The sequence below is a fragment of the Pieris brassicae genome, chromosome 2, assembly GCF_905147105.1.
Source record: "Pieris brassicae chromosome 2, ilPieBrab1.1, whole genome shotgun sequence".
Taxonomy (NCBI): Eukaryota; Metazoa; Arthropoda; class Insecta; order Lepidoptera; family Pieridae; genus Pieris; species Pieris brassicae.
This window is the reverse complement of record NC_059666.1, coordinates 6,789,737-6,806,844: the sequence shown is the minus strand read 5'-3', so window position 1 is coordinate 6,806,844 and position 17,108 is coordinate 6,789,737. Positions and strand designations below refer to the sequence as shown.

The following is a 17,108-nucleotide window of genomic DNA, read 5'->3' as shown; positions in this document are numbered from 1 at the left end:
TAAACTGGAAAATCATGTACATATAAAACGATCTTGATTTGGGAACTGTTAGTTTATATAAAGATCTTTATTTTTTTTACTATTGACGTTCATAAGTGTATATAATGACGAACATGAATAAATAAAGCCGCATAGTCTTCATTATTGAACGTTGTGCCTGACTTAGAAATGACTCCTCCCTACAATCACAAGTTTGTCGAGACTATTCGGTTTACAGCTATGCAGTTGTAGATACTTAAAGTATGGAGGAAGTTCAGCGAAGAGGTGCAACTCTTCGTTAAATAAGAACCTTCTTTTAGAAAAACCTTTACTTCACTTGACATCTTTGTTATTTATATTATATAGGCGTGATAAATACGGCTCTGTTCACATCACTTGTCACATTCAAGACGTAGAGCCTCACATTAAACACGGCATTCGAATTACCTTCGTATATATGAATTATCCAATTTACATTTTTTACGAAAATTTATTCGTTGTTTTGTATATGTAATTTCTGTATATGAAAGAAGTTTTTGCTTTTATTTTTCAATTCAGGCATTTGTCGTCGACAAGGTTAAGAAAATTAAAAACGGCTTAATGTAGAAAGTTGCCAATACTTTTATTGTACAAGCAGTTCTTCCTTAGGGGTCGTCTCTTCTATGGCATCTTCGTACTGTTATATATTTAAAACCTTAGAGACCACCCTATGTCAACTTCTATTTTAGCAAGCTGGCATTCTCCTATTCAACTGCCATGAGCATTATCTTTCAGCTAAAGTTAGTCCCACTTTACGATTCAAACCGAGCAAGTTGTCTTTCTAAATCTATATTTCTAAATAAATCCTATGTGTAAAGATAATCCTTTTTTTTAAAACTCTAAATCCGGGACGTCGTATAACATTGGTGGCAGCTCAAGGGATTTTTTAAAAAATCCTCGGTACGCCTCAGTTTGGCAGTTGCGACTAACGAGTGATTACAAAAGTGAATATTTCTGTGAATAACTAGATTTTCCTATTCGCTGTGAATTCTGAAATTGTTTTGCAAAGAAACATTCGCCGTCTCCGCCCTATACATCAAAGATGTTCATCAGTAAAACTGCAGCATCCCTGTAAGTCTTCAAAAATCCTATATATTCGTATTTCAGTGTGTTGTGTGAAAACAATTAGTGAAGTTTAAAGTGCTAAAAATAGAAAGGTTGTTTTATAAAATTACAATCTCATAATTGGTTACAATACCAATAAGAAATCAGTGCATCGCCTAATCAGTTCTCAGTAACGCTAGCCGTCGTCGCGTCGTTATCAGTATTGTTTTGTCTAAGCCATATCCTACGTGACAATGCCTAAGGAAGATGTTATTGTACGCGAGTCTAAGAATAGGTCAGCCACAGACGTTGATTTAAATATACTAATTAAATTCATAAATAAATTCGATGGTAACCGCGAAAAATTAAGTGCATTTTTAAATAATTGTAGAAATGCGGTAGAACTTGCTACTCAAAACCAACAGGACATTTTACTAAAATATATTGTAAGTCAATTAGAAGGACGCGCAGAAACGGCTTGTTGTGTAAAAGAATTTGAGAATTGGCACCAGCTTGAAGAGTTCTTAAAATCTCAATTTGGTGATAAAAAGCACTATGCTGCGCTGCTTTCTGATTTACAAGAATGTCGTCAATTAGGCAACGAAACGGTCAACCAGTTTGCATTACGAATAGAGTCTTGCTTATCAAAATTATTATCCGAAATTAATATAACTATCCCTACTAAGAAAAAGGACGAACTGGCAGGCCGCGTCGCAGCTATGAAAGACTTAGCGTTACACACGTTTGTAGTCGGCCTAAATCCAAGATTGTCTACTGTAGTTCGATGCCGTGACCCTGAATCTTTGAACGACGCCATTAATTTCGCTACTTCGGAAGAAAAGATTATCAATGCTTTGACACGACGAAACACTAATTACGCCCAAACTCCAAATACTCAGAATCAGGCGCGATTTCGCCCATCTCACTCATCATATCCACCAAATAGATCAGCTTTACAATATGGCACTAGTAATAATACAACATCTGCCGCGTTTAGGCCCTCTAATCCTATAGTGTGCCGATATTGCAAAGCTCCAGGTCATACTATTGAAGGTTGTCGCAAACGAGAATACAATAATAGGAAATTTGGAAACAATCAAAATTCAAGCTACAACCGCACAAACCCTACTACTTCCTTTCAAAATCGGAACCAACCGATTCATGCAATAGCTTCTTATGAAGATTATGGAGTCGATGAGACAGATAATCCTTTAAACGAATAAAGGACTCCCGACGGTGTCTCCCGAGTCCGAAATTTCAACGTCCTCTATTGCTATATCCAAATGACACCGCAAATTCTATATCCTATTACAATTCCAAGGTCACACAACAGGGTAACCAGCCCCAAAATAAAGACCATATTAATATTTCTAAATCTAAGGTCACACAACAGGGTAACCAGCCCCAAAACGAAGACCATATTCTCATTTCTAAATCCAAGGTCACACAGCAGGGTAACCAGCCCCAAAACGAAGACCATATTCTCATTTCTAAATCCAAGGTCACACAGCAGGGTAACCAGCCCCAAAACGAAGACCATGCTCCTATTTCTAAATCCAAGGTCACACAGCAGGGTAGTCAAACTCATAGTGGTAGCAACGTTAATAAATCAATTTCAAAATCCTCTGTACCACATAACCCTAATTCTAACAATGGTGCAATAAATTCCCAACAAAGGACATATGCATCTATAGTATCTGGCACTCTAAAATATATGCCTGCCATATCTCCTCTTACAAGATCCATGGTCGATACCCCAAACACCACGCCTGAGATAAAAAACAATATATTGTTACGAAGACGGGTCGACTGCAATGTTTCTAGATTTTTCCACTAGTTAGAGAACTTTTCAGCAAGCTGTAATATGATTTCTGACCGTTTCAGGAGAGGGTCAATCACATATTAGAAAATTGTAATTTTCATAATATTACCCTAGTTTTCAGGAAGCTGAAACCTTTTTTCAGTCGGTTTCAGAACATGTGTAGTCGAGTAGTGCAGTTTTCAGGAGACCCGTTTTCAGGCGTTTTCAGGCCTAGTTATACCCCTTTGGTGAAGGAATATTCTAGACCGAACTTTCTAGGTGTGAGACAAGGACGAAATGATACGAGAGAGAGAGAGAGAAGATCAGAACTTTCTCGAAACTAGACGAGCACTCTAGAACGCCGTACGACAAGGACGGAGCAACGTGCGAAAGAGACAAAGAGTGCGAACGTTCTAGAATTGTGCAATCGCTACTCAGTAGCAAGCCCGCCTAGAAAGTTCTCGAATATTGTTTAGAATTATTCCCAGGGATATATAAGCGAGCCGAAACGCGACTAGTCACTTAGTTTTGAATGCGATAACAAGAGCGAAACACCGAAGCGATAAAGTGAATATAAGTGATAAAGTACTGTGTGAAGTGTGCATAAGTGAAGTAATTAGTGACTGTGTTTTTGTGTGCTATTAGTGCATTTCTGCAATTAATTTATGCCCATAAATTCCTCATTGATTTATTAAGAAATAAACCTTTGAAGAAATCTACGGCATTTTCTATCCGATCCCCTAGCTCGTAACATTTTGGTGTCAGAAGTGGGATAGAAACATGCCAATTACTCCAAGGGAGAATCAAGAGGAGTCTGTGGCAGAGTCTTCAGCTGCGGAGGGAGTGCAGACAAGGGCGCAATCAGCACGCGACGCCGCCCGGCGACAAAGTTTCGATGCGAACCGCGGGATGGGTGAAAGTAACGATGGCAACATCCTCCTTGCTCTGCAGCAAATGATGGAAGCACAGGCACGCCGTCAAGAAGAACAGACACGACAAATGATGGAAGAACAGGCACGCCGTCAGGAAGAACAGGCACGCCGTCAGGAAGAACAGGCACGCCGTCAGGAAGAACAGACACGCCAAATGATTGAAGAACAGGCACGCCGTCAGGAAGAACAGACACGCCAAATGATTGAAGAACAGACACGCCGGCAAGAAGAACAGGCATGCCGACAGGAAGAACAGGCACGCCATCAAGAAGAACAGGCACGCCGTCAAGAAGAACAGGCACGCCGTCAGGAAGAACAGACAAAACAAATGATGGAAGAACAGGCACGCCGTCAAGAAGAACAGGCACGCCGTCAAGACGAACATACACGCCAAATGATGGAAGAACAGGCTCAGACACGTCGCATGATAGAGGAGCAGGCACGACGTCAAGAGGAGCAGGCTCGCCGAATAGGAGAAAAACTTTGTGACCTGAAAATACAGGTAGATGAAAAGATCGAGAATTTGGAATCTAATATGGATTGTAAGCTATCCAAGCAGGATAAACGTATCCTTGGATTAGAAAATGAAATCCAATGCCTGAAGACCTCTGGTGTTGTCACGACTGTAGCACCACCTGGAAATGTGAAAGTGCCTCCCTTTGATGGTACATCTTCTTGGGGCGCGTACAAGCTTCAATTTGAGACTGTAGCACAGTCAAACGGGTGGACTGACGATCAAGCAGTTACCGCCCTTATTCTGGGATTGCGAGACGAAGCCCTCTCCATATTAGATACCAAGAAAGGTAAGGTGACGTTGAAGCAACTGCTAGATGCCCTGGAATCACGGTATGGAGACGCACATTTAGAGCACGTTTACAGGGCTCAATTGAAAGATAGAATACAGCAGACAAATGAAAGTTTGCAAAAATGGGGACTTGAAATAGAGAAGCTGGTAAGGAAGGCCTACGCATCCTCACCAGATGTTGCAGACAAGATGCTGGTTCAAGCTTTTGTCGACGGTATTCGGGACCGTGAAATTCGAATGGCTGTGAACCTCGGTCACCATAAGGAACTTAAGGATGCTCTTGCCCATGCGTTGGAGGTGGAAGCATTTTGCAAGGATCATCGACCTAACCGCATTAGGGCTGTCACGGAAAAACCAAGTACCCAACGTGGACCCACCTGTTACCTCTGTGGGGAAATAGGGCATATGAGGTTTTCATGCCCTAAAAAAGATCTCAGAGGCGAAATAAAGACTAGACGTGGGGATCCGGAAGCAGCGGGTGTGACTGCCGCTGAACAGCGGCAGGGAAACGAGTAGAAGCCAGGACCACGGGGCGGGTGCTGGCCGGTTCTGTAAGGAAGGCCCCAAAAGTTATGATCACTCAAACTCAGGATGGGAATACCATTGTTATCGACGGAGAAGTAAACGGATGTAGGTGTGAGTTAACCCTTGATACCAGTATCAACTGTCCGGGAAGCTCCAGAGCTTCCCGGACAGTAATTAGATACCAACTTCTGAAGTCATTTTACAAAAGCCTTTCTGGTGGAAATGTAGAGCTCCTTACAGCTACTGGTCAGCACATAACCGTTCGAGGGGAAGGTATCGCTACCTTCAAGATTGGGGGAAGATCATACAGACATAAGGTGGTTATTGCTGACATCGTGGATGACTGTATTATCGGTTTAGACTTCATGAAGCATTACAACTGTAAGATTGACTTGAAGAACGGCACGTTCAAGTGTAGAGATGAGGTAGTTTCTCTAAAAGGTAATACATTGAAGGGTGGGTATGACGTCTATAGATCCATCACTGAAAATAGTACAGTCAGTAAACAACGAGATATAGTTCAAGAAGTATTAAAGGACTGTAAGGTAACCTTGTCAAAAGAAGAAATGTTGAAAGCAAAGGAACTATTGAAGTCATTTTCAGACATGTTTGCTACACACGATGGAGATCTAGGCAGGACAGGTGTAGTTAAACATCGAATTGAGACTGGAACCGAAGCACCGATACGTTTGCGACCGCGACGAGTACCTGTCGCATATGAAAAGAATATAGACAAGATGATTGCGGAAATGTCAAATCATAATGTCATTGAATCATCTTCCAGCCCTTGGTGCTCTCCAGTAGTTTTAGTCAAGAAAAAGGATAACAGTTTAAGGTTCTGCGTCGACTACCGTCGTCTTAACGATATCACAAAGAAGGACAGTTATCCCTTACCTAGAATAGATGACACCTTGGATACCTTAAGTGGGGCAAAATGGTTTACAACTTTAGACTTGAAAAGTGGGTACTGGCAGGTGGAGATAGACCCAAGTCATAAAGAGAAGACAGCGTTCTCAACTAGAAAAGGACTATGGCAGTTTAAAGTTATGCCGTTTGGGCTTTGCAATGCGCCTGCTACCTTTGAAAGACTAATGGAGAAAGTACTGTCAGGACTGATAGGACAAGCCTGCTTAGTGTACTTGGATGATGTAGTCATCATTGGGAGAAATTTTGAAGATCATATACGGAATCTGCAACGGGTGCTCACCAGACTCCATAAAGCCAACCTGAAATTAAGTCCAAAGAAATGTTTATTTTTTAAAAGAGAAGTGAGCTACTTGGGTCACATTATATCGCAGGACGGAGTTCGAACAGATCCCGAGAAGATAGTTGCGGTGAAGGAATGGCCAGTACCTAAAGATAAAACTGAAGTCCGTGCTTTCTTAGGCTTATGTTCTTACTACCGAAGATTCGTGAAAAATTTCGCGGATATTGCAAAACCTCTTCACAGACTCACCGAAGAGAAGAGAAAATTCACATGGGATGGAGAGTGTGAAGTTGCATTTAATGAGCTCAAGAACCGACTATGTGAGACTCCGATACTAGGCTACCCGGACCATGATGGCGAATATGTGGTAGATACAGATGCCAGTGGAATTGGCATCGGAGGTGTACTATCACAGGTAAAAGGTGAGCGCGAGGAAGTAATAGCCTACTTCAGCAAGTCGTTATCGAAACCAGAACGAAACTACTGTGTCACTCGGAGGGAACTACTGGCTGTTGTGAAGACGCTGCAGCATTTCAGTAAATACTTACTAGGTCGCAAGTTCCGTCTTAGAACAGATCATGCTGCATTAAAATGGCTACTTCAGTTCAAGAACCCAGAAGGACAAGTGGCTCGATGGATCGAACAATTGCAAGAGTATGACTTTGCTACTGAACATCGCAAGGGTAGAGCGCACGGGAACGCAGATGCATTGTCTCGTAGGCCATGTGAGGAAGACTGTAAACATTGTACAAGACACGAAGGTAGAGAGGTTGCCAATGTGAGGATACTCAGAACGGATACCATTAGTCCAGATTGGTGTGGTAAATTAATTCAGGAAGAGCAACAACAAGACTCTGACATTAAACCAATTCTGGACTGGATGAAATCTTCAGCTATAAAGCCGCGATGGAATGATGTTGCATCTACTAGCACCACGACCAAGAGTTACTGGGCTCAATGGGATAGCTTAATTCTCCATAATGGGGTGTTATGTCGTAAATGGGAAAACGCTCGTGGGGATGCATCTCATCTACAGTTAGTTGTGCCAAGAGCCAAGATTCGCAACATATTGGAAATGTTTCATGACGGCTCATCAGGCGGACACTTAGGTGTAAAAAGGACTCTTTTGAAAATTAAAGAGAGATTTTATTGGATACATTGCCGCGAAGATGTAGAAGACTGGATTCGGAAATGTAAAGCTTGTGCAGCTGTTAAAGGCCCACAGTCGAGAACTAGAGCGAGTATGAAGAAATACAATGTCGGAGCTCCATGGGAGAGGATAGCAGTTGACATAGCTGGACCATTTCCGTTAACAGAAAAAGGAAATAAGTACATCATGGTTGTTATGGATTATTTTACGAAGTGGCCCGAAGTATTCCCTATTCCCAATCAAGAGGCAGTTACAGTAGCTGAGATACTTGTAAATGACGTATTCTCTAGATTTGGAGTACCTTTGGAAATGCACAGTGATCAGGGAAGAAATTTTGAGTCTCTACTATTTCAAGAATTGTGCCGATTAATGGGAATTCATAAGACGCGGACTACTCCATATCACCCACAGTCAGATGGAATGGTGGAACGCTTCAATCAAACTTTGGAAAGGCACTTGGCAAAACTGGTGGACAACCATCAAAAAGACTGGGACAAGTATATTCCATTATTTCTAATGTCATACCGGTCTGCGGTTCATGAAACCACAAATGTTACTCCTGCTTTAGCCATGTTTGGGAGACAACTTAGATTACCAGCGGATATTGTAACTGGGCGACCACCTGACACACCGGAGAGTGTTACAGAATATGCTGCGGATCTGCGCAATAAACTGGACGAAATCCATGAACACGTACGAGCATCACAAAGTAAAATAAGTGAGACTACGAAGATTAGGTATGACAGAAAGACGAATCACATAGAATTTAAAGAAGGCTCGCAAGTATGGCTCCATAACCCAACAAAACGAAAAGGCAAATCACCAAAGCTTCAAGCTGACTGGGACGGTCCATACACGATAGTCACGAAGATAAATGACGTTACCTATCGCATAAAGAAAGTGGGTGGTTTAAGGAGCAAACCGAAAGTCGTTCACATAAATCGATTGGCTCCCTATAAAGGATGTAATGATGCTCGGGACGAGCATGTCTAAGGAAGGGGTAGTGTTACGAAGACGGGTCGACTGCAATGTTTCTAGATTTTTCCACTAGTTAGAGAACTTTTCAGCAAGCTGTAATATGATTTCTGACCGTTTCAGGAGAGGGTCAATCACATATTAGAAAATTGTAATTTTCATAATATTACCCTAGTTTTCAGGAAGCTGAAACCTTTTTTCAGTCGGTTTCAGAACATGTGTAGTCGAGTAGTGCAGTTTTCAGGAGACCCGTTTTCAGGCCTAGTTATACCCCTTTGGTGAAGGAATATTCTAGACCGAACTTTCTAGGTGTGAGACAAGGACGAAATGATACGAGAGAGAGAGAGAGAAGATCAGAACTTTCTCGAAACTAGACGAGCACTCTAGAACGCCGTACGACAAGGACGGAGCAACGTGCGAAAGAGACAAAGAGTGCGAACGTTCTAGAATTGTGCAATCGCTACTCAGTAGCAAGCCCGCCTAGAAAGTTCTCGAATATTGTTTAGAATTATTCCCAGGGATATATAAGCGAGCCGAAACGCGACTAGTCACTTAGTTTTGAATGCGATAACAAGAGCGAAACACCGAAGCGATAAAGTGAATATAAGTGATAAAGTACTGTGTGAAGTGTGCATAAGTGAAGTAATTAGTGACTGTGTTTTTGTGTGCTATTAGTGCATTTCTGCAATTAATTTATGCCCATAAATTCCTCATTGATTTATTAAGAAATAAACCTTTGAAGAAATCTACGGCATTTTCTATCCGATCCCCTAGCTCGTAACAATATATAACAAAATACATAACGTTACTTCAAATCCATCCGAAAAATACTTACCCTTTGTGGAAGTTCAAACCTCTGTATCTACCAAACTACTTAAGCTCCTTGTTGATAGTGGTGCATCTATTAGCCTTATAAAGAAATCATCTATTCAAAACATGCCTGAAATAGACGAACACACTATAACATTTTCAGGAATTGGAACTGCAGATAAACCAATGAGGTCATTTGGACGTATACCTATCGAATTCAACTCTCTGAAGTATCGATTCCACATTATTGATAACATAAATTTTCCTTACGATGGTATAATTGGAAACGATTTCCTATCAGACAACTACTCAAACATTGATTTTAAGAATGAATCGCTTACGATTAGTCAAGTTGAACTTGTTTTAAAATTTAATGAACCAATATATACTATTGCTCCCCGAACTGAAACCATCATAGAATGCTCGGTAGTTAATCCAGAAATAGGTGAAGGCTTGATGGTAGATCAAAATCCCGTCGACTCAATTCTAATTGCTAACTGCATTGTCAAGGTGAAACCTAATTCTAGAATAAACATTTCTGTTGTAAATATCTCTGAATCTCCAATTACGTTAAACTCAAACTTAAAATTAAAACTTACGCCCTTGGAAAATAAAGAAAATCACCAAATATTCAATATATCTCATACAATCCCCAACAATGCCGTTAACAGAACTGAGCAGGTCTTAGACCTTTTAAGAGTCACTCACCTTAATAACGAAGAACGAGAATCATTATTTAATCTTTGCGCTGAATTTTCGGATATATTCCACCTCCCTGAAGATTCTCTGACTTGTACTAATGCTCTCGAGCACCAGATACCAACTTCTTCCTCTGTACCCATTAATACAAAATCATATCGATTTCCTGAAGTGCATAAACAAGAGGTAAACAATCAGATTAATAAAATGCTTAATGAAGGAATTATCAAACCGTCAACTTCTCCATGGTCATCTCCGATCTGGATAGTTCCAAAAAAGCTCGATGCTTCTGGTCAGCGTAAATGGCGCATTGTTATCGACTATCGCCGATTAAATGATATCACTATTGGAGATTCTTACCCTATTCCTAATATTTCAGAAATTTTAGACCAATTGGGTAAATGTAAATATTTTAGTACACTCGACTTAGCTTCCGGCTTTCATCAAATTAAAATGTCTGAAGCTGACGCTCCCAAAACTGCTTTTTCCATCCCACAAGGACACTTCGAATTTGCGCGGATGCCGTTTGGGCTCAAAAATGCCCCTTCCACGTTTCAGAGGTTGATGAATTCCGCTCTATCAGGCCTGCAAGGGCTGCAATGCTTTGTCTATTTAGATGATATCGTAATCTACTCATTTGATCTCCAAAAACATATGAAAAACCTCTCAAATGTCTTTGACAGACTCCGACAGTTTAATCTCAAACTTCAGCCAGATAAATGCGAATTTCTGCACAAAGAAGTTTCTTATCTCGGTCACATAATAACTGACGAAGGTGTCAAGCCGAATCCCGAAAAAACCAGAGCAGTCCAAGATTTTCCCCAACCCAAATGTCCTAAAGACATTAAATCCTTCATGGGGTTAGTGTCCTACTATCGTCGTTTTATACCTAACCTGTCTAAAATTGCTAAACCCCTTACAAACCTCTTAAAGAAGGATGTTCCGTTCATGTGGCAACATGAACAACAGTTAGCCTTTGAAACTCTTAAAAATAGCTTGATCTCCGCACCCGCCAAGCAAGCAAGTATATGCTTACCCTGATTTTAACCAACCATTCAATCTCACATGCGACGCATCTAACTATGCAATCTCCGCTATCTTGTCACAAGGGCCTATAGGAAAAGACCGCCCCATCGCTTTTGCGTCTAGAACACTATCTAAAGCCGAAAGTAACTACAGTGTTACCGAAAAGGAATGCTTGGCTATCATATGGGGAACTAAAACCTTTAGACCATACCTGTATGGTAACAAATTTACAATTTTCACAGACCATAAACCACTCAAATGGTTATTTAATTGTAAGGATCCTGGATCCAAGCTTGTAAGGTGGCGTTTAAAACTCGAAGAGTTCGACTACAACATTGAATATAAGAAGGGAAAAATCAATAGTAACGCCGACGCTCTGTCTCGATTTCCCGTCAATCCAATTATCAAAGATCAGACTGATTCTCAACGAGTAATACCGTCTTCAAGTGATAATGATCCACTTCCCTTTAGTCCTCTTACAATAGATGATCTAGGTATCCAACTCCCTTCGACATCCAATGCTGATAGTGACAGCCTACCCAATATCGATCTTTTAGAAAACGATGAAATGTTGATTCCTACTACTAGCCCTGAGAATGAGACCAACTCACCTTCACAAAACCCTTCACGCTTTTCACCTCTTCAAGGCATTTCAAATTCTAACACTGCCTACAACGACTTCCTGAAAACTTTCTCAAACAAAAATGAAAACTTCAATACTCATATAAAGGAACACAATGAAAGTCTCCTTAAGAGTAATTCTAAAGCCATCTTAATCCCAGTATCAATCGACTTCGATGAATCAAATCCATATCTCCAAGACATTCTGTCCACACTACCCGACTCTGCCAATATCCTAAATTCAGAAAGAGAACTACATTCGTTTCAAAAAATCGAAAATAAAAACAAGATATACTATCTTTTATTTACCAAAGTCTACTATTTCGACGACTGTACATATCCAGATATATTCAAAACTCTCAAAACAGCCCGAGACGATATCTTGCTTTCCGCGAACATTGGAGAAATAGCCATATCTGACTTTAAAAGTCTCTTCGAACAACATTCCTTTGTTAAAATATATGGCATGCTTATATACTTATTTAATAATAGTAACATAACAGTAAATATACACCATAATACCATCCTATATCCTGTTCCTTCCGAGATCACTAAAATCCTTAAAGAAAACCATGATATCCCGATTGCAGGACATCTGGGCTCAAATAGGATGTATAATAGAATCAAAGAACGATATTACTGGAAGAATATGCGTACAGATATAGAAAATTATATACAAAACTGTAAATTATGTCAATCAAACAAAGCACTGAGGAAGATCAACCAATCACCCATGCAAATCACGACTACCGCTACACGCCCATTTGAAAGAATTAGTCTCGACATAGTTGGCCCTTTGCCTGAAGCTGGATTTCAAAAACTTAAATTCATACTTACTCTTCAGGATGATTTAACCAAGTTTTCCATTTCATACCCAATATCAAACGCTACAGCAGAAGAAACCTGCGAAGGTTTAGTTCACTTTATTTCCCTATTTGGTATCCCTAAAACCATATTAACAGACCAAGGAACTAATTTCACTGCCGAATTATTTAAACGCACATGCGAATTTTTAAAGATTAAACAAATTTGGTCATCACCTTACCACCCTCAAACGCAAGGCGCTTTAGAAAGAAGCCATTCAACTTTAAAGGAATATTTAAAATCTTACGTAAATGAAAATCAGACAAACTGGCATAAGTTCGTATATACCGCCATGTTAACCTATAATAGTAGTGTCCACACAACGACTAAATTCACTCCATACGAACTTGTTTTCGGCCACAAGCCATATATCCCTGACTCAATATTTGAATCACGCCCTGACGTTACATATCCAGAGTATATTAAAATGCTCCATCACCGATTAAAAATTTCTCGAGAAAAGGCTTTGGAAAATATCAAAACTTCCAAAGAAAGATCAAAAACCTACTATGATAAACACACGCGGTCTATACAGTATAAAGTAGGTGACTATGTTTATTTAAAAAATCACGTCAGACTGCGCAAGGCCCTTTCGCCAATTTGGAAAGGTCCCTATAAAATCGTTAAAGTCTACGATAATAATACTTTACACCTTTTAATAAATCGACGTCATGTTAAACATCATTTTGATGAAGTAAAACCAGCTCACGAGATCTAATTTAAATTTCATTTTATAAATTTTTTTATTTTTATTATATACATATACTTTGTATAGGTATTTAAAATGCCAGTTTTATAAGATAAGTTTTTATAAAATTTTATTGTTGTATTTTACTTTTTATAAGTAACATTATTTTAATCCTTTCTATAGTATTATAACACGCTCACATATTTTCCAGGGTCATCGCAATTCTCTGCAATGTCACCCTAGCTGAAACTGAAAATCAGTATGTCAAAAATATAGTGAAAGGTCCTGGGATCTTCTTCGACCCTGTTGGCACACTAAAGATAATAAACGACCAATTTCATATTGTAATTCCCGTAGAGATCATTCCCATAAAAAATCATATAATGGACATAAATAAAGTGTTCAATAACGTTCAGTCTTATTGTCAGAGAAGCGAATTAATTGGTGTTTCGCAATGTCATAACTTATTGCAACCTTTAGAAGCAATCCTTAAAGATCTCCAACGTGACTTTAATGCCGTTTCACATCTAGTATCCGATAATTACGTTTCGAAAAGATCCGCATGGTTTTCCGGAATAGGCACTGTATTTAAACACATATTCGGTACCTTGACCGAAGATGATGCGAAGACCTATGAAGACGCTATTAAAACCCTTTATGAAAATGATAAAAAGATTTCAGGAACATTGAAGAAAACCGTAATTGCTTCCCAATCTGCCATTACCAATATAAATCAATCCTTACATGAAATGAACCTTAATCAAGCAAAATTGAATGGTGTCGTCAAAGAATTAGCGTCTACGGTATCCAATATAACAAATGCTTTTAATGAGGTTAATTTTAGGAATAATTTCTATAACATTTTAAATATTTTGCAATCAAATTTACTGACTTTATCATTTAAGGTGGAAGACTTACTTAATTCCATTTTACTCATTAAAAGTAACACCTTGCATCCTTCAGTTCTAACCCCAAACCAAATGTACAATGATATTGTAAATAATTTTAAGTTACTCCCTAAGTATAAAGACTTTCCTGTAAACATAGAAATAAGCAATATTCATATTCTAATTAATATAGCCGATTTAACTTGTTACTATTTTAACAAAAAATTAATGTTTATTGTAAAGATTCCACTTGTAACCTTAGAACATTTTAATATCTATAAAACTGTGCCATTGCCTATTCCACATACGGAGGGTAATTTAAATTCTTTCGCTATGATCCTCCCTTCGGAACAATTTTTAGCCTTAAGCACAGATAAACTATCTTATATCTATCTCAAAGATTTAAATGATTGTAAAAGCATACTTATCTATACTTACCTTTGTGAAATAACCGATGTCTACGCAGTACTTAATAACCCTTCATGTGAAATCGAAATAATTACTAAAGCCTTAACTACCCTTCCAGAAAATTGTCCTGTTAAAGTCATGTTTGGTGATTTAGATATTTGGCATAAGCTAAATAATAACAAATGGATATTTGTACAATCAAAGTCCACTAAATTGTCTATTGAATGTAATCAAAATGTATCTGAGTTAGTTATATCCGGTACAGGTGTACTAAATTTACCAATAGATTGTGTAGGTTTTCATAAAAACCTTAAGTTGGTGACTAAAGTGTATCCTAAAACATATGTCCCCGCTGTATCCTCGAATTTTGATATTATTGACGATGATTGTTGTAAAAGTGTAAACAAATTAAGTAATAACGTTTCTATTCCAAAAATCAAGATTATTAACCTTGATAATTTAAAATCAATTAAAGCTATTTCAGACATGTCAATGAAGGATCTAAATGAGATCAAAAATCCTAATAATTTTAATAGTCATGTTAGCTTTCCTATTTTAAGTATTTTCTCTGTAATCCTAGTTTTTAGTTTTGTTTTTGTATATTTTTATAAGAAAGGCAAATGTTCGAGAAAACTCCACGTTTCCAATAATATCCCGGTTGAGCAAGATAATAATCTGGAAAACCAGAGTAATCCTTCAGTAGCCCGCTTGCGAGTTTGTTAAATATTAAGGAAACTTACAAATAAACCGTAAGTTTCCTCATAACGAGGGGGTTGTTATATATTTAAAACCTTAGAGACCACCCTATGTCAACTTCTATTTTAGCAAGCTGGCATTCTCCTATTCAACTGCCATGAGCATTATCTTTCAGCTAAAGTTAGTCCCACTTTACGATTCAAACCGAGCAGTTGTCTTTCTAAATCTATATTTCTAAATAAATCCTATGTGTAAAGATAATCCTTTTTTTTAAAACTCTAAATCCGGGACGTCGTATAACAGTACGCTTTCACCGCATCTTCAGGGCTCGTAAAGCGAATACCTCGAATTTTATCTTTAGTTCTTCGGATAATTTATTATTATTATAAGTCGCAGGGCGCTAGGTTAGGACTGTCTGACGGATGACTCATTATCCGACATCTGCCATAATCAATTATTCAACAGTCCGTCTTGAGTCACCGCCCTTGAACCTATCTAACATTTGGCGACACCAGTCCATGCGAAGGTGTTTCTGGTCGTCGGTTACAGTATGGAGAATTCATCGCAAAAAAAATATAAGGTACACTTTATCAAAATAAGCACAGGCATTGAAAAGCTTTGTAATAATTTATAGGAAAGAAATTGAAATATAATAACTAAATTGGTAACCTAAGGTTTACCCTAATGAGGGCCAGAACAGTACAGTTAGAACGGTAGAAAATTAATTGATGTATCGTTTGCATTTAAGATATTTAACAATCAGGTCCATTGTCCCAACCTTTTAACAAAATTTAAATTACGTGACACCTCAGCCATCCTACCATTGATTTGTCACTCCTTTCCGGAGAACGCGTTTTGGCCAAAACTAACTGATAAATATCCTGCATATCCATAGCTGCTCCCCTCACACTTCAAAATCGATTTTCGTTTAGTTCTTTTTTATGTCTTCGTATGTGTTACGTTTGCCTATAAGTGCTTGTCACATTAAAAATTTTATTTTATTGTTCTTGTACCAATGTGTCAGTGTGTCGATCGTTGGCAAGCTTCTATAAATATATAAATATTCACAATCCAGGTGGAACTTTTAAACCATTGAAGGAGAAATCCCCTAGTACAGCAGGCAAGTTTCGAAATGTATCGACAGCAACGTACTATTTGAATTATGCTCTTTTTCTTTATTGGTCATATTATTTAAGAACTTCAATCCAATTATCTTTTTCATTTATAAATATAACAAAACGGGGGCGCTCCAAAATAAGTCTTAGTACATGAATCCACTGATTTAAAATATAATACCGCAATCTTGTAGAGATGTATAAGAAAGTTAACAGTTCAAGACAAAAATATCTGTCGTAGAGATTACACTCATGTTTTGCCAGTATTACCATATATATATATATTTCTCTTTCTCCCGATGGAGCTGCAGAGGCGTGTGTCTACTAAGTAAGCGTACAATAGCTTTTTAATTCGAATTATTTGACTTCATAACTAAAAAAAAAAATAACAAGTAACTATAACTTGAATAACGAAGACTCCGTAAGTCGTAGTTAGTAAAATATAATTACGTCGTACTTGGAATTTCCCGAAATAATAGCAATAAAATCCCAAATCGGGTTTGGGGCTTGTTACATATTGTGTTTGTCTTGTACACGTGCATTAATATTTTATAGTTTACTTCATTAATTCGTTGTAATATGAAAAAAAAGTATAATACTACAAAAGTTAACTGGAATTGATATTCAAATTCGACTCGATTCAAATAAAAAAATATACTTGGTAATCGCGCCTCTGTAAGTCGAAATTTCAGCAGTTAAACTCGAAGTTCTTGTTAAGTCAAAAACACCTTAAACCGATTTTTCCCTTGACATTCAAGTTATAGATATTAAACTGTAATAATACGTCATTTGAACAAGTTAGGAGGGAAAATACAAAATTTTAAATCGAATGTTCAC

At 38.3% G+C, this 17,108-nt stretch overlaps 2 protein-coding genes across 4 annotated transcripts in view; one reads left to right on the top strand and one right to left on the bottom strand.

Moving 5' to 3' along the window:
* The window catches only part of LOC123720386 (somatostatin receptor type 2-like), a 95,403-nt gene that overhangs the window by 62,563 nt on the left and 15,732 nt on the right, over positions 1 to 17,108 (bottom strand). The window lies entirely within an intron of this gene.
* LOC123720385 lies at positions 1,058 to 15,429 on the top strand. The gene is made up of 2 exons (XM_045676971.1): positions 1,058 to 1,089; positions 13,377 to 15,429. The coding sequence occupies exons 1-2, from the start codon at positions 1,061 to 1,063 to the stop codon at positions 15,181 to 15,183; spliced, it is 1,836 nt and encodes a 611-aa protein (XP_045532927.1). The 5' UTR covers positions 1,058 to 1,060; the 3' UTR covers positions 15,184 to 15,429.

Coding starts and splice junctions, on each gene's coding strand:
- LOC123720385 (XM_045676971.1), top strand. CDS start 1,061: ATGTTCATCAGTAAAACTGCAGCATCCCT. Junction 1,090..13,376: donor AGTAAAACTGCAGCATCCCT/GTAAGTCTTCAA, acceptor CATATTTTCCAG/GGTCATCGCAATTCTCTGCA.